Source organism: Mastigoproctus giganteus, chromosome 11, assembly GCF_048544385.1.
Source record: "Mastigoproctus giganteus isolate SK-2022 chromosome 11, ASM4854438v1, whole genome shotgun sequence".
Lineage (NCBI taxonomy): Eukaryota > Metazoa > Arthropoda > Arachnida > Uropygi > Thelyphonidae > Mastigoproctus > Mastigoproctus giganteus.
This window is the reverse complement of record NC_143585.1, coordinates 103,084,161-103,110,516: the sequence shown is the minus strand read 5'-3', so window position 1 is coordinate 103,110,516 and position 26,356 is coordinate 103,084,161. Positions and strand designations below refer to the sequence as shown.

At 37.4% G+C, this 26,356-nt stretch overlaps 2 protein-coding genes across 3 annotated transcripts in view; one reads left to right on the top strand and one right to left on the bottom strand.

The window, feature by feature from the left end:
- Positions 1-11,331, bottom strand: part of LOC150078315 (dymeclin) — a 97,317-nt gene extending 85,986 nt beyond the window's left edge. For both annotated transcript variants that reach the window (XM_090384743.1, XM_090384742.1), the window contains exon 1: positions 11,232-11,331. The gene's annotated coding sequence lies outside the window, so the exon portion shown is untranslated. The remainder of the gene's footprint in view (positions 1-11,231) is intronic.
- Positions 11,332-11,516: 185 nt separating this feature from the next.
- Positions 11,517-26,356, top strand: part of Kcmf1 (Potassium channel modulatory factor 1) — a 195,742-nt gene continuing 180,902 nt past the window's right edge. Inside the window, exon 1 of the mRNA XM_090385569.1 lies at positions 11,517-11,731. Coding sequence (XP_090241695.1) covers positions 11,716-11,731 — 16 coding nt within the window. The 5' untranslated portion in view covers positions 11,517-11,715. The remainder of the gene's footprint in view (positions 11,732-26,356) is intronic.

Sequence of the window (26,356 nt, the reverse complement as noted above, 5' to 3'; positions counted from 1 at the left end):
TTCAAATCTTTCGAAGCCTTTTTCATGCCGTGGGCATATTTTCTTCCATGCACCATTTAAAAAACTTTCAGTAATTTCCACCCAGGCCTTATTAATGTTTAAGATGATGTGGTAAATATTGTAAGATTTCCAAAAGTCTTTTAATGTAAAATTTTTCTCACCATCTACTGCAGACAATGCCTGAGCAAATGTGCGTAAATAGTATGCTTTTAAATTTGAAATAACACCCTGATCCATACGTTAGATGAGCGAAGTCATGTTTGGCGGTAGAAATATGACTCGCACATTCAAATTGAAATCATCTAGATGCGTAGGATGTCCGGGAGCATTATCTAATAGAAGCAAAATCTTGAAAGGAACGCCATTAATTTTACGATATTTTTCAACATCAGGAACGAAGCAGCGTTTAAACAAAACCCAAAGAGAGATATTGTTATCTATGCTCTCTGGTTCGATCGGAAATGCACGGGCAGGGTGGCTTTATTGATGCCCTTAAATGCACAAGGATTTCCAGAATGGTACACAAGCAGTGGTTTTAATCTGTAATCTCTCGCTGCATTAGCCTCAAGCAAGAGTGTGGCCCTATCTTTTGAAGTCTTGAAACCTGGCATTGTCTTTTCCTCTTTGACAATGTATATGTTCGATCCGGCATTTTTTTCCAATACAGTCTCGTCAACATTAAAAATTTGTTGTGGTGAATAGCTGCTTTCATCAATTTTTTCCAACACATCACAAACTTTCTCTGCAGCTGCAGAATCGGCACTGGTGACTTTACCGCATACTTTAACATTGTGGAAACTAGTGTGATGCTTGAACCTACTAAACCACCCGTTGCTTGCCATGAACTTGTGTGGGCACCTCCGTAGCCAGGTGGGAGTAGTACATGCTTCGATCAGACCGGGGTTCAAGCCCATCACCACCAAATACCGAGGATGGGGAAAGGTCAGAGAATGACCACCGCATATCCCAGAGCAATATGGCCTTAGTTGCTAATGCTCCTAAACAACAACAACGAACTTGTGTTGGGGTTCGCTGTGCTTATTCTTAATATCTTCATAAATACTTCTTGCTTTTGCTTGAATGGTCATTAGACTCAAGTGCACTCATTTCTCAATATGATTTTCCATACATATTATTAACAGCTGTTCCATCTTCGATACAGCACATGAAAGGTGTTTTGTGATCACTGTTGACCTTAAGTGTGTTGATCCTTTAACATGTTCTTTTATACACGCAATGTCCTTTAAAACAGTATTCACTGTTGAAGCAGCGAGACCTAATTCCCTTGAAATAGATGACAAACTCTGTCATCCTGCTTTGTATTTCTTAATCATTTTCATCTCTAAATGAATTTTGTTTCATTTTCTGGCACTACCAGCACTTGCAGTTTTTGTTGGTCGCTTTCTCTTCATCATTGTAATACGTAAATAGGAATGAAGAGAAGTTTCTGAAAATTTGTATTTTATATGATTGAAAGTTTCAGTGAAGGGGAACACATTTCACCATAATAGAGTAAAAACCCACACAACTGCAGTTATCGGTATTATCGCAAATGCAATAAGATCAAGTCTACTACCCATTTATAATTAGATACACTAACAGAAAAGCCTAATGAACTGGGAACTGCAAATTGTTTTTACTGTTTTATGGTGACCTCCAGAAACATATGACAAAGGTGTTCAAAATTGAGTCTTACAACAGGAACATATGATAACAATGAAAGGGTAGTGCAATTTCCATTATAAATATGGAAATTCACATTCACACATGAGGAATTATTAAGGCTTGAAAATGGCAGAAGGTTATCAAATTGTAGCAGGATACTTATGATTTTGTAATAACTGAGAGCAAAGTGGAGGAGAAATTGTTTAAGTTAAACATAAGAAAAGCACCTGGAGTGGATGGGATCTATCCAGTTATATTAAAGGAGGCGGCAAAGCAACTAAGAAATCCTTAGCCATAATTATGAGAGAGTTCCTGGACTCAGGGGAGGTTCCCACGAACTGGAGATGTGCAAATGTATCCCCAATTCACAAAGGAGGATCTAAGGGTGACACGAGTAATTACAGACCGGTTAGTTTAACTTCTGTTCCGGGTAAAATAATGGAGTCACTGGTTAAAGATGCATTGCAGGATCATCTAGACAAGACTGCAGCAATAATTCAGACACAGCATGGGTTTGTTAAGGAAAAGTCTTGTCTGACAAATTTGATAGGATATTATAATGTGGTTACAGAGGAACTGGATGCAAAAAATAATTTTGATATCATATATTTGGATTTCAGGAAAGCTCTTGACACTGTTGCGCATGGAAGACTATTGTACAAATTGGAGCAGAATGGTATTAAGGGTAAGTTGCTACAATGGATAAAAGGATGGTTACGTGGGAGAAGACAGAGGGTGGTAATCAATGGGTGCTGCTCTTCGTGGACTAATGTTATTAGTGGAGTCCCACAGGGTTCGGTGTTAGGTCCACTGTTGTTTTGTATATTTATCAATGATATTGATGAAAGTATATCGGGCTTAATGTCGAAGTTTGCAGATGATACAAAGGTTGGCAGGGTTGTTAATGACAGTAATGGCAGTGTGCTACTGTAACAGGATCTAGATAATTTGGGCAGATGGGCTAAGAAGTGGCAACTCAAGTTTAACCTTGACAAATGCAAAGTACTGCATATGGGTAGAAGTAACCCCAGAGAAATGTACCAACTGTGTGGTACTACACTTAAGGTGGTAGAAAATGAAAAAGACCTGGGAGTAATTGTGCAGTCAGATATGAAGTTTTCTGAGCAATGCAGACAGGCTACCAGGGCAGGTCATGGGGTTTTGTCATTGATATATAGGAATTTTGCTAGCAGGGAGAAGGAGGTGATTGTCCCTCTGTATAAGGCAATGGTCAGGCCACGCCTTGAGTACTGCGTACAGGTCTGGAGGCCTCATTTTAGAAAGGAAGTAGATTTACTTGAGCATGTACAGAGAAGGGCAACAAGATTGGTGAGGGGAATGAAGGGATCCTCTTACCAAGAGAGGCTTAAGTTCTGCAAATTGCAGTGGCTGGAGACTAGGCACCTGCGCGGTTATCTGATTGAGGTATATAAGGCCTTGAATGGGTTGAGCACGCTGAATTCTGATGGGATCTTTCCACTTGTTCAGATTACGAACCTAAGGGGGCATAAATTCAAATTAAGAAAAGACAGATGTAGAATAGATGTGCGAAAATTTGCCTTTAGCCAGCGGGTGGTTAATTGCTAGAACAAACTTCCATCTGTTGTTGTGGAAGTTGACAGATTAAATAAATTTAAGGAGGAACTGGACAGGCATTTGGAGGGAATGGTGTGATTTTTTATTTTATTTTATTTATTTATTATTATTTTTTTTTTTGGCTGATGCTGCATAAGCTCATACAGTTGCTTTCTTGCATTACATGCCACTACTACTACTACTCCTACTAAATAGCTTAGTAATATAGTGAAATTTTCAACTTCCAAGAACTTGGAACGAATTACAAAAAAAAAAAAAAAAAACTGGGTTATTGGGTTAAAAAACAATGTATAAACTTATGTAAAGTCGAATTTGCGTAAGTCTAGTATTACGTAAGTCGGGGAGTACTGTACTTCAGTATTCTTTTTAAAAAAATACAAAATCCATATTTAACATTCAAAATGGTACTATAAATCTTTACCAGCAGTATGCTGCGTTAGATCAACTTGTATTATAATGTTCTTATATTCTATATATTGTAAACTCTTACTCTAAGAAGCTGTCGGTAGTATGAATAGAAATTTTAATTTAAATGAAAGTAATGGGGTCTCCCTGCCAGTAAGGTATACTGCAAGGGGAGGGCATTTTTAAAAATTCTTTCTCTTTTTGTATTACTGCAAAGTATTTTCTTTGCTTTTGTGTTTATACACAAGTCTGTATGAATGTACATGGGGACTGTACATTAGTCTCTCTCTCTCTCACTTTTTTTTTTTACTGTAAAGTCCTTTTGCAACTTACAGTAATTATCTTTCAAGAAAAGCATTCCCCTTTCACCCAGTTTTGGTATTAAAATTGAAGATTATTTCTGTTAATAAGCCCTACTTAATCACTATTGAATGTCCACTTGGAGATTATTATTAGTAGTGACATTTGATGTAAGAAAGCAAGCCTATAAAGCATCAGCAAAAAAAAAAAACTCCCACGTCATCTGTCCATTATCTCCAATAATTTGGCTAGTTCTTCCTTGAATTTATTTAAGCTACCCACTTCCACAAAAACAGATGGAAGTTTGAACAATCAACCACCCACGGGCTGAAGGTAAACCTCTCCACATCTATCATGCAACCACTCTTCCTCAACTTGAATTTATGCTCCCTCATATGTTATTCTGAGCAAGAGGAAAAATGCCATCAGCATTGAGCTTGCTCATTTCATTCAAAACCTTAAACACCTCAATGAGATTACTTTGCAGCTGCCTAAAGTCCACATGCTGCAATTTGCAAAACCAAAACCTTTCTTTTGGTACGACCACCCTTCGTTCCCTTCACCAATCTCGTTGCCCTTCTCTGCACCCGTTCCAGCAGATATACATCCTTTTAAAATGAGGCCTTCAGACCTGAATGCAATACTCAAGGTGTGGCCTAATCATTGCCTTGCACAATGGGATAATCACCTCCTTATCCCTGCATATTATTGACATGACAGTCATGTCAGTGATATACAGAGCTGTCCTGGCAGCTTGTCTGCACTGCCCAGAGAAATTTATATTTGATTGCACAATTATCCCGAGGCCTTTTTCATTTTCCACTACACTCAGTGTAGTACTACACAGTTGGTACATTAATCTGGAATTACTTTTATAATTTGCCTAATTTTTCTAGGTCTTGTTGCAGTAGCATAACATCGTTACTGTCATTGAGCCCCCCCCCCCACACACACACAAAGCAGAAAAAAAGTCAGGGTTTAACACTGATTTATCCTATAATATAAAATTAATTGGGGTTAAATCTGTTGAAGGAGTTAGGAAGGGAAGACATAAAAAGTCATGCTACATAATTCATGAACATCTGAAATGTGCAGGGGTTTTTTTTTTTTTTTTTTTAATTTTTTTTACATATAGTATAATCCCAGTTACCTGAAACAATTGGGAGGGCATTTTGGCCAGTTGAGGTTTTTGGATAAGTTGAGGCATTTATATGTAGATAGACTATATTACATCTAAATATACTCTACCTACATATAAAAGGGAAGCAGAAAAAATTAATCAGTGAAAATTACAGTAATTTGCATTTATAATTCATAAATTGTGTACAGTAATTGCAATTGCTAATAAAGATTTAAAATAATTGTCAAGATTTTTTTTGGTTGAAGGATGTTATCTTTCAAACAAAACAAAAAAAACAAAAAAAAAACAGAATTATTTATCTGCCGCAAAATTTTGTATTTTCTTCAAATACATTAAACAATTCATACTGTTCTTGGGATTCAGCCCATCTGATAGTGATTTGAAGAGCATTCAATGCATCACCTTGTCGATTAACAATGCCCTGTCGATCAATTCGGCCCTGGAAAGATTGTGCAAGGCTCAAGGGGTAGAATTTTTTTCAGCCTGGTCTGTGCTTGTTAACAGAAGAGACTGCTTTTAGAGGGATGGGATACACTTAAATAGAAATGGTGGAAGAATATTTGCTGATGCTATCGAGGCAGCGTTAGGTGGGTCGGAAAACTACTAGCTTGGGTGGAATACAAGGACTAATAGATTAACAGTAGCCACTGGCAGAGGTGAAAGTGATTCTTGTACTGCTTCTATTGGAATGAGCAGAAGCCTGGAAAACAAGATGCAGGATATTTCAGAGACTGCTGGGAGTCATTGCAGTACAAGTAAACATATGGGTTGTGTTAGGGTAGCTAAGAATAGGAACAGGTGCATGTATACTTGCATGTACACCATGCAAATAAATTTGATCAATTTGAGGTATTGCTCAAAACATCAAAGGCAGATATTGTTGGGATATCACACAGATATAAGTAATGCAGAACTGGAATTTGGGGAGTAAAATGTGTACAGAAAGGATAGACAGGATAGGAAGGGAGGGATTATGCTATTAGTTAACAAACACATAAAATCCAAGGAAGTGAAGCCAGTCGACATCGCTGGACAGTGCACTGTACAGTCAGTTTGGTGTGACATAAACATTGGGAGATCAAAATTGAGAGTAGGAGTGTGCTATAGGCCTAATGACTCTGATGAGTATAATAAGAAACTGTACAGGGAAATAGAGTGGGCCAGTAAATCAGAGAGTCTTATAATGGGGGATTTTAATTTCCCAGATATTGACTGGAATTTGTGGGTTTGTCACTCATAGCAAGGCTTTTGTGGATTTATTGGATGACTGTTTTCTACATCAGCATGTTCGGGAGGCAACTAGAGAGAATAATACTCTTGATTTGATTATCAGTAGTGATTCTTCATGCATTAAGAATCTGCAAATAAAGGAACCACTAGGTGGCAGTGATCACAGTGTGCTGAAGTGGGATTTACTCAAAGAGGTAACTACCATCAGGAGTTAAGGGAAAGGTTTTTGCTTTCATAAAGGCAACTATGGTGGTTTGAGACAGTATTTAAATTCTATACAGTGGGAGCAACTGATGATGTTACCAACAACAAATTCAAAATGGGAAGCATGCAAAGAACTTATCTTGGAAGCTACTAGGCTTTACATACCAACTAAGAAATGTTGTTCAAGGTTTAGGCCTATATGGATGTCACATGAACTAATGAGACATATGGCAGAGAAGAAAAATGCATGGGATACATATAAATTAACATGTGACACAGAAGCCTATGATATATATAAGCTGATCTATAACCAAGTTACAAAGGAGGTTAGGCAGGCGAAGGCAGATTACGAGAAATCTTTGGCAAAGGATGCAAAGAGTTCTTTACTTATGTAAACTCTTGAAAGAGTGGGATGAATCAGATTGGTCCACTTGATATCGATGGTTAAACTGTTGATGATCCTGCTCAGGTAGCTAACAAACTAAATGAATATTTTGCATCTACATTCACACATGACGAGCTATTCAGGGAGGGGAATGCCAGAGGTGTGTTCAACTCTGGCAGTAAGCTAGATAATCTTGTAATAACTGAGAGTAAAGTGGAGTAGAAATTGTTGAAGATAAACATAAGAAAGCACCTGGGGGGTGGATGGAATCTATCCAGTTATATTAAAGGAGGCGGCAAAGGAAGTAAGCAAACCCTTAGCCATAATTATGAGAGCTTCCCTGGACTCAGCAGAGGTACCCATGGATTGGAGATGTCCAAATGTGACCCCAATCCACAAAGGAGGGTCAAAGGGAGACACAGGTAATTACAGACCTGTTAGTTTAACTTCTGTTCAAGGGAAATTAATGGAGGCATTGGTTAAAGTAGCATTGCAGGATCATCTAGACAAGACTTCAGTTATAGCTCGGACACAGCACGGGTTTGTTAAGAGGAAGTCTTGTCTCACTAATTTGATTGGATACTATGATGTAGTCACAAAGGAACTTGATGCAAAGAATAACTTTGATATCATATATTTGGATCTTAGAAAGGGTTTTGATACTGTCGCACATGGAAGACTGCTGCTCAAATTGGAGCAGTATGGCATTGGAGACAAAATGCTGCTATGGATAAAGGGGATGGTTGAGTGGGAGAAAACAGAGAGTGGTAATCAATGGACACTGCTCATCATGGACTAATGTTATTAGTGGAGTCCCTCAGGTTTCAGTGTTGGGTCCATTGTTGTTTTCTGTATTTATAAACAATATTGATGATGGTATATCAGGCTTAATGTCCAAGTTTGCAGACGATACAAAGGTTGGCAGGGTTGTTAATGACACTAATGACAATACACTGCTGCAACAGGAACTAGAAAAGTTGAGGAGATGGGCTGAGAGGTGGCAAATGAAGTTTAACATTGACAAATGTAAAGTACTATATATGGGAAGCAGTAATCCTAAATTAACATATCAACTCTGTGGTTTGTTTGTTTGTTATTTGGTTTTTAGGAGCGTTAGCAACTATGGCCATATTGTTCCGGGGATATGCGGTGGTCATTCCCTGACCTTTCCGCATCCTCCGGTCACGGGCTCGAACCCCAGTCTAATCAAGGAGCGTGTGCTACGCACTGCTGCTCCTTCCCACCTGGCTACGGAGGCACCATCAACTCTGTGGTACCACACTGACAAGGTATGTTCATGTCAGACGGCACCTGGGATTTCTCCCATCTCCGCTGGTACCACACAGAGTGGTTGAGAATGAAAAGGACATGGGAGTAATTCTGCAGGCAGATATGAAGTTTTCTGAGCAGTGCAGATGGTCTGCAAGAGTAGCTCATGGTGTCTTGTCAATGATATACAGGAATGTTTCTAGCAGGGATAAGTAGGTGATTATCCCATTGTATAAGGCAATGGTCAGGACACCTTGAGTACTGTATACAGGTTAATAGGCCTCATTTTAAGAAGGATGTAGAGCTGTTGGAACGAGTACAGAGAAGGGAAACAAGATTAGTGAACAGAGCAAAGGGTTGCTCTTACAAAGAAAGGCTTAAGTTTTGCAAATTACAGTGTCTAGAGACTAGGCACCTGCGAGGTGATCTGACTGAGGTGTACAAAGCTTTGAATGCTTTGAGCATGATCAATGCTGATGAGATTTTTCCTCTTGCTCAGAATAATCACCTGAGAGGGCATAAATTTAAATTGAGGAAAGACGGTTGTAGGATAGATGTGCGGAAGGTTGTCTTTAGCCAGCGGGTGGTTGATTGCTGGAACAAACTTCCATCTGTGGTTGTATAAGTTGATAGCTTAAATAGATGCAAGGCAGAACTTGACAAACATTTGGAGCGAGGGGATGGGTGAAATAAAGGGTTTTTTTTTTTTTTTTTTTTGGCTGATGCTATATTAGCTTGCTTTCTTGCATCATGTGCCCTTGATAATGCTAATGCTAAATCAAGGGACTACATAAATAAAAATTTAAAGAACAAGCCCCTAAAATAAAAAAAAAAAAACCCTAGCATATCTGATGTGTCGGAGAAAAAAAGCCAAGCACACTGGGTAAATTATTCTTGCCACCTCTGTATACCACGAATCGCCCTGATGTGATACATAAAAATTCTGTTGAAAATATAATAAAATGTCTACAAATTAACTATTATATACATTTTTATTTGTTTTGATTTATGCAATGGTGAATTTGTAGCCTTTTTATTTTACGGTGATGTATCATATCAAAGTATTACATTTCATTCATAATGCTACATATAAGTGGAATCATGATTTTATTATATTATTGCGACAGTTTTGTTTCTTATACATAAATAATAAATGTGTCAATTTCTTGAAGTGAAACCTGGAGCAAAATAAAATAAAAAAATTTTGAAAAAAAAAAAAAAAAAAAATTCAGATAGCAAATTCTACTGTTTTAAGCTACATTTGCATCTCTATACACGTACAAGATGTTTCCTGCATTTAAATATAATTAAAATTATAGTTAGAGAAGAACGTTATGTGGTTGTTTTCAATGAAGAATTAATTACTATATTTAATGGCCTCCATAGCCAAGTGGTCAGGAGCAGGAGTGCAGTAGCACACGCTCTTTGAGTAGACTGGAGTTCAAGCCCCTGATTGCTAAATATGGTTGATCTGCCAACCCGCACTGGACCAGTGTGGTCCATTTCTCTCAGCATGAATTGTCGAGGAGGCTTCCATCCTGCAGTGGATTGATAATGGTTGCAGTTTACCTTTTTTTTTTTTTTTACCTTATACCATGTGAAATTAATAATATAGTTTAAGCTTATAGCCCAAACCACCATACATTTAAGGAGACGTTTCGGTCATCTGACTGATACCCATAATCAGATCATGCTGCTGGCAGTCACCTGATGTCTGATGATGTCTGATGATGAGTATTGGTAAGATGCCCGAAATGTCTCCTTAATAAGCTTAATAAACTGTGTTGTTAATTTCATGTGGTATAAGAGTGGTTATCAAATATAGTAATTAATTCAATTAAAATTATGTAAAATTATTCAAATGGGAAAAATTAAATTGTAAATGAAATAAAAGGGATGAAAAACAAAACAGAAATATATTCAGTCGGCAGAAAACTTGAGATTTTTTAAAAAATGAACAATACAGAAGGATCATCTACATATTATATTTATAGTTATTAATGTTTAAGACATTAAAGTTTGTTGTTTAAAATAATCCCATTATTTGCATTCTATTTGGTTTAAACTCTTTGTATTGCATTTTGTTTCAACATAAACATTTTAATAAAACTTTCTTTTTCATCACATTTGTATTATGATATCATCTAAATGAGCATTATTTTTTTGTTGGATTGGGAATAAATTTGTCTCTATGAACTATAACTTGAAAATATTTAACATTTCACACACACATACATAACTAAATCTATGTATGCTTTCATGAGATTTCAAGGAAGGTAATGTAAATCCACTTAAAAACAGAAAACTTCCTTCACACGAGGGACTTCCTGTTTGTTTTAGTGAGTATACCCTCAACATGAATTGTTGAGGAGGCTTCCATCCTGCAGTGGGTTGATAATGGCTGCAATTTACTTTTTTTTTTATAAGTGTTGATACATTAATGTATGTCAGTTGTGCTGATACATGTATATAGATATAAACGTACATAACTTTAAGAGGCTACTAAAAACAACTTTATAACCCTCCTTCCTTCCTCAGCGATCACATAAATTTTTAAATAATGAACTCTCCCCCACCTCCTCAGCGGTCACATGAATTTAAACTCATGGGACCCATATGTATTAAGTCCAATCCATAAGCAACCCCACTGATGCGAATAGGACTGAGGGGAATAATTCCCCAAGAACATCTTGTGTTATATTACGTAATTGTACTGTCAAGTGTACTGTACGCTACCAACTGGGCACAGAAGTCCCTCACCACACTACCTAAACAAAATTTCTGGGTGAGCCACTTGTCTCATCCAGGAGGAAATGAATTAATTTTCAAAAAATGCTATTACAAAGTAGATTCGTAGGATGTATCACGAATTTGCAAAGTATTTCCGCACTGCATTAAAGTGAATTCATAAGGTGATCTGCACGTCAGAAATATCAATTATATGATACCCAACATCAAGACAAATATGTATATAAACATGAAAGCAATCAACTCATTTTATTTATATTATGTTTTATATAATAAACTTATATTTACCTTAGTATTAAATATTACTGAAATAATTTCTGTATAGACTTTTAAACCAGAATGAACATAACGAATCCGAACAACACCCTATATACATTCACACGTTGAACAGCCGCCGCCATTTTGTCATATTTTATTTTAATATTTATTTTACACTTAATTAATGAACTTTAAAGACGCATAAAAAACATTTGAATGTTATTGAATAATTAATAATATCACATATTAGATTGATTTATTGGTTATTTTAAGCACTGTTACGTCATCACACATCATCATCTTTGGACGATGAACAGAAGAATGAAACGGAGGCTGTGGTTGAGGTTGCAAATGAGCTGACGAGTAAAATGGCTAAAATTTAAGCGATTTCATTTTATATAGTTTTTGAGTATTTTATTTTTGTCGTGCAGCCCGTGTATGTAGGAGATACGGAGGTACACGTCAACAGCATCGGAGCACTCTACACGGGTCGCTTTATTTATATACTGTAATAATGAGTCGTCATGAAGGTGAGTGCGACAAAATAGCGATCTTAAGCCTAGATTGCCAAATGGTAACGGGGTACACCTTATGTTTTATTCGATGTTTTACATATGTTTACCTGTATGTATATATGCCCCTAAGAGATTCCCGTTGACCAAAGACATTTTTTTTTAGAAAGAAGGTTGCATATTCGTAGAAACTACTTTGAGTAAGCTGAAGATGGAGTTACTGAAATGCGAATAAAGAGCACGTTCTAAGTTCACAGCGATTTTGTTCCAAAGCTTATGCGTTTCCAGTAAGAAAGTAAAAAAAAAAAAAAAATATATATATATATATATACGCACACAGATAAATATATATGTATGCATTCAGTGCTCATTTTGTCACGGTTACGAAACCCATATTAAAGCTAGATATTTACTTTATCGGAAGACAATTTATCCTGATCGTGTATTTCTTCAGTTTGCAAGTTAAAACCATATACAGTAAAGATGGTGCATTTTCAATCCCTTATCCGAACTGATGCTTACATCACATTCATTATGGATTTCTTTCATCTCGCCTACGTTTTTATTAATAACCTCAAACGAGATGAAATTATCATCTTGTGAGGTAAACTGTGCAACCCCTCGAAAGCAACATTCTCTTAAAATATAATATTTATTTTATTACTTTTATTTATTATTATTTTTTTTCTGGATAACACTCACATACAAACATCCAGAAATGCATTCAGTCCAATGTGGATTGCTAAGTGGGTTACAAGGAGGCTCACCGCTGTGCTTAAAACTATTGACTTTCTCTAGTTAACTTTAACCCTGCATATTTTTCCTATTTCTAAATGAAAGTATTGTTTCTTTCGGGAAGATTTGAAAGGTTCAGGATGCTGCCCTTTACAGCAAAGGGAATTTATGAGTATTAAATTTGTAAATTTTCAGATAGCAATCTGGACTTCCTTAAAACATTGATACTAGTTACAGTGTAAGTAACTAGTATAAATGATTAAATTTTCTTTCCTAATTAAATCAGCCTTTGAAAAACTACTATTAAGAGTACTTTTTCAGTATAAATTGACCACTGGATAAATCATCAAAATCATGTCATTCATGTTCTGATATGGATGAAATGAGATATGAGGGACTGTTGCACTGATACTTCTTTCCTAAGTAACCCCCAATTTTCACGTGTTATTATGGATGTACCATAATCTCAGCTGTACCAATCTGCAATTGCATATTATTAGAGTAATAATGACAGGATAGGACATTTTAATGCAACTCCCAGGAATAGTTAGAATGAGATGGTCTTGTGAATCTTAATTCAGACAGATAATATGGATCTGAGACACAAAATGCAATGGTATTTAATAACTCAATAAACAAAATAAGGAAATTTCTATACATATATAGAAACTGAGTTATTTTGTTCGTTTGATTTATTATCCTTTATACAGCTTGACTAAAATATTTCATTATAACAGTAGTAAAGAGCATTTTTGAGAGTGCTTTAATATTTTATTATTGGTGAGTTTTTCTTGTGGGCTGAAGAATGACCAGTCATCCCAGATGCAGAAATCCAATACCAGCCATGGGGAAGATGATACCAATAGAAAATGGAATGTTAGGAGGAAAAACAGTATTTTGCCAATAAGATACATAAAAAAATTACAGTGAGCCTCATTTGCCATTTATGCAACATATAAATCATGATACTATTGACAACATAATAAGACAAGAAGATGGGGGAACCTTATATACACATATGCACATAAAATGTTAACTATTCTCATAGGGCATAACTTGATACTGCGAAACACTTCTTCTCAAAGCATTGTGATACTGGTGAGTGTAGTATTGCGAGGAGATATACTGCAGTGATTCCCAAGCTGTGTACTCCTATCTTGGTGTGATGCAAGATTGGGTAAAACACTAATGAGTTTAATGGAAACCACTTCTTTAGATGTGCTGTGAATATGTACGCATTTTAACTCTAAATGTGACTTAGATGACAGAAGTTTGGGAAGCACTGGGGTTAGAGCATAAACAAATCCTCTCACTATGCACTAGACCTGCCCTCATGATCTGTGAGAGGTGGGAGCAATAATTCTCATGTTCTTTTATTTAAAAAGACTGAGTTGAATCATGTATACATAAAAAAAGAAAATAATACAGAATGTAAAATTTTAGTATAGAAATATAAAACCACATTATTCAGATCCACAATTGGGGAGAGACTTCTGTTTTCTGGACAAGACTGATTCTTCATATTTGTCTGAATGTAAAGCAGGTCTTTCTAGAGTGACATAAAAGTTACGGAAAAAAATACTACACAAATTGTGTAGTATTTTTTTCCCTGTTTTCCTGTAAATTGAGACATCTCCAACCCAAGTGGGGTGTGATAGGTGCAATGAAATGTTTGTAAACTGTTTATATACATTATATAAAATAGATTTATATAAATTGTATATAAACTGCTGTCACTGCACATTGTTTGAACCATTTGAATATTATTAATGCTCTTTAAGGAATAGAGGTTGGTAATTTTCATTCTATTGATGCAGTCTTTTCACTACTATGTTTATGCAATGGTTTCTACTGGTGTTTTGTAGTAACTTTAAGTATTTCAATAATCAAGGGCTAATTAGGACTATTACAATAGATTTTACAAGAAACATTTTTTATATGCAATGGAAACATTTCTCATTTCAACTGACAGTGGTAGAAAATGAAAAGGACCTGGGGTAATTGTGCAGGCAGATAAGAAGTTCTCTGAGCAGTGCAGACGGGCTGCAAGAGTAGCTCATGGTGTCTTATCAACGATATACAGGAATTTTTCTAGCAGGGATAAGGGGGTGATTATTCCCTTGTATAAGGCAATGGTCAGGCCACACCTTGAGTACTGTATACAGGTCTGGAGGCCTCATTTCAAGAAAGATGTAGAGCTGCTGGAACGAGTACAGAGAAGGGCAAAAAGGTTAGGGAACGGAACGAAGGGTTGCTCTTACGAAGAAAGGCTTAAGTTTTGCAAATTACAGTGTCTGGAGACTAGGCACCGGCGAGGTGATCTGATAGAGGTGTACAAAGCCTTGAATGGTTTGAGCATGCTCAATGCTGATGGGATACTGCCTCTTGCTCAGAATAATCACCTGAGAGGGCATAAATTCAAATTGAGGAAAGACAGATGTAGGATAGATGTGCGGAAATTTGCCTTTAGCCAGCGGGTAGTTGGTTGGTGGAACAGACTTCCATCCCTTTTTGTGGAAGTTGATAGCCTAAATAAATTTAAGGCTCAGCTGGACAGGTATTTCGAATGAACGGAGGGGTGAAGTGGAAGGGGTTTTTTTTGGCTGATGCTGCATGCATAAGCTTGCTTTCTTGCATCATATGCCCCTACTAATGCTAATGCTAACTAAATAGATTGAACAGCAAAAGAATTTTGTCTTCAGTAGAACAGTAAGATCTCTAAGCCTTTGTGAAAAACTAAATCGAGCGCCTTTTAAATATCTGTAGTCATTTGGCATAACCTTAGACTTTCAGGAAAGGTAAATGGATTCTTGCATCCTTTCACAGTGAAAAATGCATTTATGCAGTTTTTGTGAGCAGTAAACAGTAATTACTGTTCATTAATAAATTTATATTAGAATGATGGAAGTATATAAAAATAATAAAAAAAAAAAAACTAGGTATTTATAGCTTAGTAGTTGTTGATTAATATACAATAATTTACATTGCACTTATTATGTGTTATGAAATTACTCACTGTAGTATCTTGGATGGGCTCTCAACAAAAAAGTATGTGAACAAACATTCTTTCTGTGGCCATGGTCCAGAGGTGCTGCTCATAGGTGATATACATGCATTGCAAGATGATGCTCTTGTGCTTCTGCAAAACATACATAGTCCATTGATACAAACAGTTATGATAAAGCTGTAAACTGCTCTGGTTGCCTTGGAACTATATTAGTGTTTGAAAGGAATAGTAGTTAGTGCGCAAACTTAATGCTAATTACACTAAGTGGACAGAAATCATGGGATACCTACCTTGGAACATGTAAGCCCACCTTTCACTGGGATAAGGGCAGTCACACAGCGAGGCATTGTGAAATACCTGTGGAACATGAAAGTGTTCCACCGGTATTTCCATCCATAATTGCTGCACTGCTGTCCATAAATCCATTGCATTCCTGGGTGGAGGATCAAAGCTCAAACAGACCTTTTCACAGCATTCCAAAGATGCTCCACAGGGTTCACGTCCAGTGAATGGGGAGGCCATTCCAAAAATCTGCAAAATGCTCTTTGAACCATGTTCTAGTCAACACAGCTCTGTGGGGAGATGCATTGTCTTGCTGGTAGAGTCCATTTCCCTATAGGTGCACGATGACCATGAAGGGATGCAGATGGTCTGTAAGGATGGACATGTAACCTGGACTATTCAGAGATGTGTCTAGATGTACCAGAGGTCCCAACGTGTGCCAGTTGAACACGCCCCAGACCATTACCAACCGTCAACCTGCCTGAACAGTTAATTGTTGACACTACGAGTGCATAGCTTCATGTAGTTTCCGCCAGATATGCATCCTCCCGTCCGCTAGAAATAACTGGAAACTGGACTCATCAGACCAGGAGACCCATCTCCAATCATCCAAGGTCCAGTTCCAATGTTCTTTTGCCCAGTTAGTTAGTTATTTGGTTTTTAGGAGCATTAGCAACTAAGGCCATATTGCTCTGGGATATGTGGTGGTCATTCCCTGACCTTTCCCCATCCTCCGTATTTGGTGGTGACGGGCTCGAACCCCGGTCTAATCAGGAAGCGTGTGCTACGCACTGCTGCTCCTTCCCACTTGGCTACAGAGGTGCCTCTCCCAGTTGAGGTGTAGAGTCCTGTGTCATGGTGTTAACAATGGGACTCTGGTGAGTTGACAGGCTCCCATAACCTATTCTGGCTAATGATCTCCTGATGGTCTTGGTGGAGATGTGTGGCACCTCCCTCGAAGTTGGCGTGATTTGTGCCACTGTTGCTCTCTGGTGGCTGAAACAGTGCGAGACAGACACTAATGTCCATATTCATCCACCACCTTTCTCCACTCACAGCGCTGTGAGTGGAGAAAGATATTACACAATGAGATATTATTCCAGAAGTGGCATATTCCTGATACACTCTTGATACTATCGAACAGGGATAGTGCAATTTCTGTACCACCTCCATGATAGTGACCCATGCGCCAGGCACCCACTATCATCCCTCTTTCAAAGTTGGCTAACTCGCGACATTTATCCATACTGACATCGAATTACCATTTACGTGAAGGCAGTGTACCTGTATACCTGCCAAGCGGTGAGTTCGTTCACAAGCGAGAGGGAGTGACAGCGTTGCTTTGCCCAGGAACCCCGTGAATTCTGTCCTTTCAGTGTACAATTCCATTTTTCAATCTGTCTGTTATACCCAGTGGATATCCAAGCTAGATGTAGTAGTAGAAATTAGTCCTTCTGGACTATCAGCCTCCCTTTCCCTATTTTTCTCCATGCTGTTTTATTTCCTGTTAGCTTTTTAGCCCTAACTGGAGTAAGCCATCTTACTTCAAATGGTTGTGTGACACCATAAGCCCAACTTTCTCTTGATCTATCTCTGGGCCTGCTACCAGTCATTTTTGCTTCAGATAGATGTAATATTTTTTAAATAAGTTTTAAATTTAAATCAATTCTTTTAAATATGTCTATGTATATTTATTTTAAATATACATAGTCTAAATATTTATTTTAAATATGTCTTTAGAAATATTTGATGTCTTTTGAGTTTATGATGGACATCATGGCAAGATCCAATCTTCCTTATATTTCAAGGGTACAGCTCTAAAACGGTGCTTGCAGGCCAGCCATTAGATAGTTCACCATACAACCTATTGGTAACTTTCTAGGAGGCATCCAGATCAGCTAGTGTATAATTTCTCTGCCAGGTAGTGACTATAGGGAGTCCAAGAAGGTGTATGCATGGGGCATTGCTGAGGCCACATTATGTCAAGGTGCTGGACAGGCACACGAGGCGCGTGCCTGGGGCCTCTTAAATAGAGGGTTCCTCAAATGTCAGGTCCCAAAAAAATAAAATTGTTTCATTTTTAATTTTTACACTCATCATTATTACCGTTACTGAATAAAACTATAATTTCATATGAGAAGTTAGTAAACTCTTATGCGAATATCCCTACATATTATATGAAATATCTATGCGAACTAAGTGAATCTGAAGTAGAATACGTATTATCATTAATGCTTAGTTGTGCCATGTTTTCATTTAATCATTAGTTAAAATATGTATGAAAGAATTGCGCAACCAAAATGATTAAAACCGCAACACCAAATCTAGAGCACGTGCTATAGTAAAAACGTGCGCGTAGAATGCACACTGTAGTGGTACTGAAAATATTTAGAGGGGGGGGGCCTCAAAATTGAATTGTGCCTGGGGCCTCTCAAGTGCTAAATCTGCCACTGGCTGGGTATATTCTTACCATGTGTACACCATGTCCAAAAATTTCATTACTTCATACAGCATGCCCCCCCCACCTTTTATTACTACTGGGTACACCATGAATTGTCAAACCAATAGAACAAACTTATCTGCAAAAAAGATCTAAACCTCCACACTTCCTCGTTCACATTTCACAAATATAGTCTTTCTCATCTCGATGTCCATTTCTACTTGCAGTCTGCCAAAACCCATGTACTTTTTCTGACAGAATTCCAGTTATCAGTGGATTCAACCACTGCTCATCTCAGTTGTCTGAATTATTTTCTGTGTGATTTTTTTAGCTTCAAAGGTGGTACTTGTATGTCCATTCTGATATTTCCTGTCAGAGACTTTGTAATTTGGAATCTCCTCTTTTCGATCTTCTCTGGCTTAAAATCTCTCTACCACATTCTGTCAAATTCATCTGTTGCCTCTATCGTTCTCCCAACTCCACTAATCATTTGGAACTCTTTGACTTCCTCTCTTTGAAACTTCACTTTCTCCAGTCCAACTTTCCTAATAGTGAGGTAATTTTCCTTGGTGATTTTAATGTTCACAACTCCAGCTGGCTTCCATTTTCTATTCACACGGGGATTCATCTGGTCAAGATGCAGTTTTTGCAGTTACTAATGATCTTGCACAGATTGTTCATTTATCTACCAGAATAACAGATAATCCTAACCGTGCAGCCAATGTATGTGATTTTTTTCCTCACAAACAACTCTTCTACATACATGTTCGAGGTAAATGGTCCTCTAGGCAATATCACAACATTGTGATCTCTTCACCGATGTGGCCATTCTCAACCTCATGTTGTTTGGCGTTACAAGAATGCAAAATGGGATGGTCTGTGAGATTTTTTTTTTCCTTGGTCGGATTACTGTTTCAAATCCTCTGATGTCAATGTTTTCTCAGATTGTGTCTATGAAATTATTCCACACTCTTGCCTTAAAATCTCGTCTTTTATCTACACCTTGGTTTTATAATAAATGTGCTTAGGCTCTCCAAGAGAAGAATGTTGCATATCATAATTGGCTTGTTTTCAAATCTCCAGATTCATTTTCTGCCCACACAAAAGCTCGCAACAATTGTAAAGCAGCTATTATTCAGTCCAAACTAGATTTCAAACAGGCTAAGTGTAGAAAACTTGCTTTTTGTCCAAATGTAGCCAAGCATTCTCGTTTCTTGTCAAAGCTATTGGCTGCAACTTTTGCAAACCTCTGTTACAACCTCTTTCAAAACTAGATAGTTCTATTGCCACTTCAGCAAAAGATAAAGCTGACCTGCTAGCATCCTATTTTCTTTCCGACCTGGGTATTTATAATCTTAGTAAACTACCTCCCACCAATCCCACTACACTCCATTCAGTGTCTCCTATGGTCTTTTGTCAAGAGGATGTCAGAAGGATTTTGATCAATCTTGATTCTAAGAAAGCTCCAGGTCCTGATGGTTCTCACTTGTTCTCAAAACCTGTACTCCTGAATTTACTCCTGTTTCCTGTTGCCTTTTTTCACTTGTTCCAGCAGTGTTTTCCCTTCTGCTTGGAAATTTGTTCATATCCATCCAGTTCCTAAAAAGGGTGACAAATCCCTCCCTCCAGTTATCGTCCCATTGCACTTACTTCTACTCTTTCTAAAGTAATGGAGAAATCAATTAACATCCAAATCTTATAAACTATCTAGAAACCTTACTTTTGATTAAAGATTGCCAATATGGATTTCATCAGTGCACTGGATATGTATTCTGGCTTATGTTACTCATCTGTGGTCAAATGCAATGGAAACATTTGGTGAAACTCAAGCAGTTGCTCTTGACATTTCAAAGGCTTTTGATTGTGATTGGCATAAAGGTATTCTATATAAGCTTCCATCTTATGGTTTACCAACTGTTTTTTGTAATTGGGTATCCAGGTTTCTCACTGCTGGTGATGGTAGATGGCTCTCTGTCTTCTAACCTTTTACTAATTCTGGTGTTCCCAAAGATTCAGTTCTTTCTCCCACTCTTTTCCTGTTGTATATTGATGCCCTTTTTGCATTGCCCGGAAATCCCATTGATAGTTTTGCTGATGATTTGAATGTTGCATTCCACCTTCCAGTTTGGGGAACCTTGCACTGCACAAACAGCTTCAACTTCTCGAATATACACTAACAATTCCTTAAATGCTGATCTCCAGTGTTGCAAAGTTAACTTAGTTCAAATAATGTTGTTGCAAAGTTAACTTAGTTCATTAAACACCTCTCTCTAAAGAGTTAATATTTTATCCTTAACAATTGTCTTATGAAACACATATTACTTTGCAGGAACACTGAATGCCTTAAGGGAGTTCCAGTTGCTACTAAATCTTTCTCGTCCAAATAAATTTATAGCAGGAAACATTATAAAGGAAAATTGGTAACTTACTTTCCTGATCAACTTGCTAAAAAAATCAATCTGTCCTAGATACCTAAGGTCCCACCGCTTGCCTCTGATGTTACAGGATCCAATTTTCATGTTCCTTTTCCTAGAAAACCTTTTCTCCAGCAGCCTTCGGCTTTATTTCTCAACTAGCAGTTTTCCCTTCCTCACATTTTACGCCATTACTTCACAAAACTTCCACATGTACAACCCTATACACAACTTCTTCTCTCCATACCACCCAACACCTCTACACAACGAAAAAGGCAAGAGACACCTCAAATTGGTGCTGTTCTCCTTATATATCTCTATACCATTCCCTTTCACCCCCCCCTTATTTTTCTCTAACCCTTTTTCCGAAGAAAACGGTCTTGACCTACTCTGGATCAAAGTTCTCTTTCTTTTCTGGGAATTTCTCCTTGCCTTTACGCACCTTCTTAAATGATTAATTACCCGTTTCTATTTTATTCAATTGTTGTCATATTTAATTAAATGATTGCTGAATATAGCTAAACTATATTCAGGAATAGTATCCAATATTTTATATGATAAAGTATAATCGGAATCCTCCCTCCCCCCCTTTTTTTTTTTAGTAAGCCTGAGCTTACACTGTTTTCTGCCGCATCGGCACATTGGAAAGGTAACAGGAGAGCAATACTTGCCTATTCTTGCTTATACATAAATTCAGATGAACTATTGAGACATGTGGTAGAGAAGAAAAATTCATGGGTTGCATATAAATTATCAGGTGATGAAAAAGCCTATGTAGATATAAACAACTCTGCAATCAAATCGCAAAGGAGGTTAGTCAAGTGAAGGCAGATTACCAGAACTCTGCCAAACAATGTCAAGAAAAGCAGCAAAGACTTCTTTACTTATATTAAGAGTAGAAGGAAGGGGGTTGAATCACCTTGATCCACTTGATGTCAATGGTCCTGCTCAGGTCACTGACAGACTGAATAGGTATTTTGCATCTACATTCATATATGAGGAATTTTTTAGGGAAGGGGATGCCAAAAGTTTATCAAACTCTGACAGGGAGCTGAATGATTTTATGATAACTGAGAGAGAAAAGTGGAAGAGAATTTGTTGAAGTTAAACATAAAAAAGGCACCTGGGGTGGTATGATATATCTATGCAGTTATATTATGGGATGCAGCAGAGGAGGTAAGCAAACCCTTAGCTTTAATTACATTAGCCAACAATTTTAAACTTTTTTCCGATAACATGAACAAAATCAACTGATTTTGATTAAATTGCATGTGCTGAAAACGAAAATGGCAGTAGAAAGTTCGTAGCACATTACGTTTTCATGTTATGGCTACACGCTTTTTTTTCCAAAAATTGTGAATTTTTACTTATCTAAATGTACTTGACTACTTTTTTTGTAAATTAATTTCTTGAAATAGAAATGATGACCAGTAAACATTCCAAATGGATAAAAAATAACATATTTAAACTTTATGAACACTTATTTGGATTTAAGTAAGCAATTAACAGACAAAAGTGCAGGCAAAAATAGGAAATCGTACTACTTACAGTTATTTTTTCCGCTTATGAGCAGAATGGTCCTCCCTTATCAGAAACCAGCAATAGTCACCCAACATTGCTGGATTCCATCATCCTTGAAACCTCTGCTCCATAGTGTGGATATCTTGGTCAAATCATTCCCCCTGCTCATCACTGACAGATCCCAAGTTGTCCGGAAAGTCCAGGTGCGAATGTAGGAAGTGTATCTTCAGCAACATTTGGCCTAACTTTTGGTAGTTATGCAACAATTCGTCTGTTGACTCTTTATAGTTCTCTACTTTTTTTTATTCCCTAAATAGGATACGTCAGCTTGCTCAGATTAAGAAATTGAGGGGGCATAGATTCAATTGAGGAAAAATAGTTGTAGAATAGATGTGCAGAAGTTTGCCTTTAGCCAGCAGGTAGTTGATTGCTGGAACAGACTTCTATCCGTTGTTGTGGAAGTTGATAGCTTAAATAAATTTAAGGCTGAACTAGACAAACATTTGGAGTGACCAGATGGGTGAAATGAGAAAGTTTTTTTTTGGCTGGTGGTGTTTAAGCTTGCTTTCTTGCATCATATGTCTCAACTAATGCTCATTCTAATAGCAATGACGTGTTATCATGGGTTTCTTTCATAGCCACTGAATGAGCTACTTGGGTCGATGCTTTGATATTACCATTGTGTAGCAAAACGGCTTTTAAAATGAGTTTAGAAGAATCAATGAATAATCTCTATTCTTCGGAATTGTGTTCAAACCCTAGTTTATCCATCAATCTGTTTACATCTTTGCGGACACAAAGAGAACCTTCCATTTGATAATAACCTGCACTTTTCAGTTTCTAAACACAAATCCTCGTGGTGGTGGTTTTTTCCAGCAAATTCCACTATTGCAGCCTAGATCCTAATAGCTCAGCCTGTTGCTTTGAAAGATATAAATCCTGAACTAAATCATGCACTTTGCTCAGTTAAGTGTGGAGTTTTGTCATTTTCAGGATTGTAACTAGGATGGGCAGATGCTGAGGGGGCTGGTATGGACTCTAGTGACTCTTGCTGTCCTTCCAGCATAGTGATTTTTTCACAACTAGGTATAGAAATAGAGTTCCGGTGTGTGTATGGCACTGGTCTTATTGCTGACAGAAAATTGGGGTACTTTATTTTAACTCTAAATAATTTTCGTTGAAAACCTCTTAATAACAAATTTGTTTCACCTTGTTTGTGATTTATCGATGTTGCGACTCCACTGTAAATTGTCCATAAACATATCAAAAACTGTTTGGTGAATTAACTCGTGCATGTTGCTTTCACTCCATTTCACGAGTTTTCACATGACTGAAACGGAACTTAAAAACACCACAACCTACCACTAGATCTTACAAATCGAAACTAGCCCCAAAAATGTACATCTAAGGGCTAAAGACAGCTTTTAAACAAGTTGTCTTTCACAGAGGTGCCTGGCCGCCGGAAGTATAGTAGGGACCAAATGTGCTATCACATAATAAGGATTATAGCAATATAACTCAGAGCAGCCACTCCTCAGGGCCATAAAACTAAAAAGAGGTATTAGTATACCATTAAACAACACAGAAATGTCTCTTTTAGTAATAGTAATAGTAATCATAGCATGTGATACAAGAAAGCAAGTGTATGAGCTTAAGTAGCATCAGCCAAAAAAAAAAAAAAATTCACGCAACCATTCCCTCTAAATGTTTGTCCAGTTCTTCCTCAAATTTATTTAACCTATCAACTTCCACAACGACAGATGGAAGTTTGTTCCAGCAATTAACCACCCGCTGGCTAAAGGCAAAATTTCTGCACATTTATTCTACAGCTGTCTTTCCTCAATTTGAATTTATGTCCCCTTAGGTTCGTAATTTGAACAAGTGGAAGAATCCCATCAGAATTCAGCATGCTCAACCTTCAGGGATTTATATACCTCAATCAGATCACCTTGCAGGTGCCTAGTCTGCAGCCGCTGCAATTTGCAGAACTTAAGCCTCTCTTGATAAGAGGATTGCTTCATTCCCCTCACCAATCTTGTTGCCCTTCTCTGTACACACTCAAGCAAATCTGCATCCTTCCTAAAATGAGGACTCCAGATCTGTACGCAGTACTCAAGGCATGGCCTGATCATTGCCTTATACAGAGGAACAATCACCTCCTTTTCCCTGCTAACAAAATTCCTGTATATCATTGACAAAACCCCATGACCTGCCCTGGCAGCCTGAAAACTTTACTCAGCATTGCTCAGAAAACTTTGTATCTGACTGCACAATTACTCCGAGGTCTTTTTCATTTTCTACCACCTTAAGTGTACTACCACACAGTTGGTACGTTTCTCTGGGGTTACTTCTACCCATATGCAGTACTTTGTATTTGTCAAGATTAAACTTCAGTTGCCACTTCTCAGCCCATCTGCCCATATTTTCTAGATCCTGTTGCAGTAGCACACTGTCATTACTGTCATTAACAACTCTGCCAACCTTTGTATTATCTGCAAACTTCGACGCTAAGCCTGATATACCTTCATCAATATCATTGATAAATATACAAAATAACAGTGGACCCAACATTGAACCCTGTTGGACTGCAGTATAACATTAGTCCACAAAGAGCAGTGCCCATTGATTACCACACTGTCTTCTCCCACTCAACGATCCTTTTATCCATTGTAGCAACTTACCCTTAATAGCATTCTTCTCCAATTTGTACGGTAGTCTTCCATGCGCAACAGTGTCAAAAGCTTTCCTGAAATCCAATACATGTATATGATATCAAAATTATTTTTTGCATCCAGTTCCTTTGTAACCACATCATAGTATCATTTTGTTACAATAAATTTGATTGGGAAACATACAGAGTGCAACGTTGTATGATTTTGTTGATTTTGAAGATATTTTATGTTTTTTTTAAAACCTTTTTGCATTTTCCTAAAAAATGTGATGTGATAGAAACGTTTTACTATCATATTCATAATCAGCTCATACAAATTAACAAAAAATGCTTATTATCACCAATGTTAACAAAACCTTGTTGACCAGTGTTATGAGAGCATACTTGGATTCAGGAGAGGTCCCTAGGGACTGGAGATGTGCGAATATATCCCTAATTCACAAAGGGGGATCAAAGGGTAACATGAGTAATTACAGACGTGTTTGCCTAACTTGTGTTCCAGGAAAAATATTGTAGTTACTGATTAAAAAAGTAATGCAGGACTGTCTGGACAGGAGTGCAGTTATACTTTGGTCACATCATGGGTTTATTAAAGGGAGATCTTGTATGACCAATTTGATTGGATACCATGATGCAGTGACAAAGGAACTGGATGCAAAAAATAATTTTGATATCATATATTTGGATTTCAGGAAAGCTTTTGATACTGTTACACATACAAGACTGCTGTACAATTTGGAGCAGTGTGGCATTAAGGAAAAATTACTGCTCTGGATAACAGGATAATTAAATGGGAGAAGATATGGAATCGTTATTAAAGGACACTGCTCTTCTGGGACTAAGGTTATTAATGGAGTTCTCCAGGGTTCGGTGTTGGGCCCATTGTTGTTTTCTATATTTATCAGTCATAGTGATGAAGGTATATCCTGCTTAATGTCCAAGTTTGTGGATGATACAAAGGTTGCCAGGTGGGTAATGATGGAATACTGCTGCAACAAGACCTAGAAAAATTAGCCAGATGGGCTGAGAAATAGCAACTGAAGATAAAGATTGACAAATGCATGGTACTACATATGGGTTGCAGTAATCCCAGATTAACATAATCTCTGTGTTTCTTCACTCAGGGTAGTGGAAAATGAAAAGAACCAGGGGTAATTGTACAGTCTGATATCAAGTATTCTGAGCATTGCAAACAGGCTGCCAGGCCAGCTCATGGGGTAATTTTTAATGATATACAGAAATTTTTCTAGCATAGATTTGGATGTGGTTGGTTAATCCATTGGATATTGTACTGCATACTGGTCTGGAGGCCTCATTTTAAGAAGGATATACAGCTGCTGGAACAGGTACAGAGAAGAGCAACGAGATTGGCGAGGGGAACAAAGGAGTGCTCTTATAAAGAAATGCATTAGTTCTGCAAATTTCAGTGTCTGAAAACTAAATCCCTGCGAGGTGATTTGTGTGAGGTGTTTAATGCTTTCAGTGGTTTTAGCAAGCTCAATGCTGATGGGATTCTTCCTCTTGCTCAGACTATGCAGATGAGGGGACAAATTGAAACTGAGGAAGGATGGTT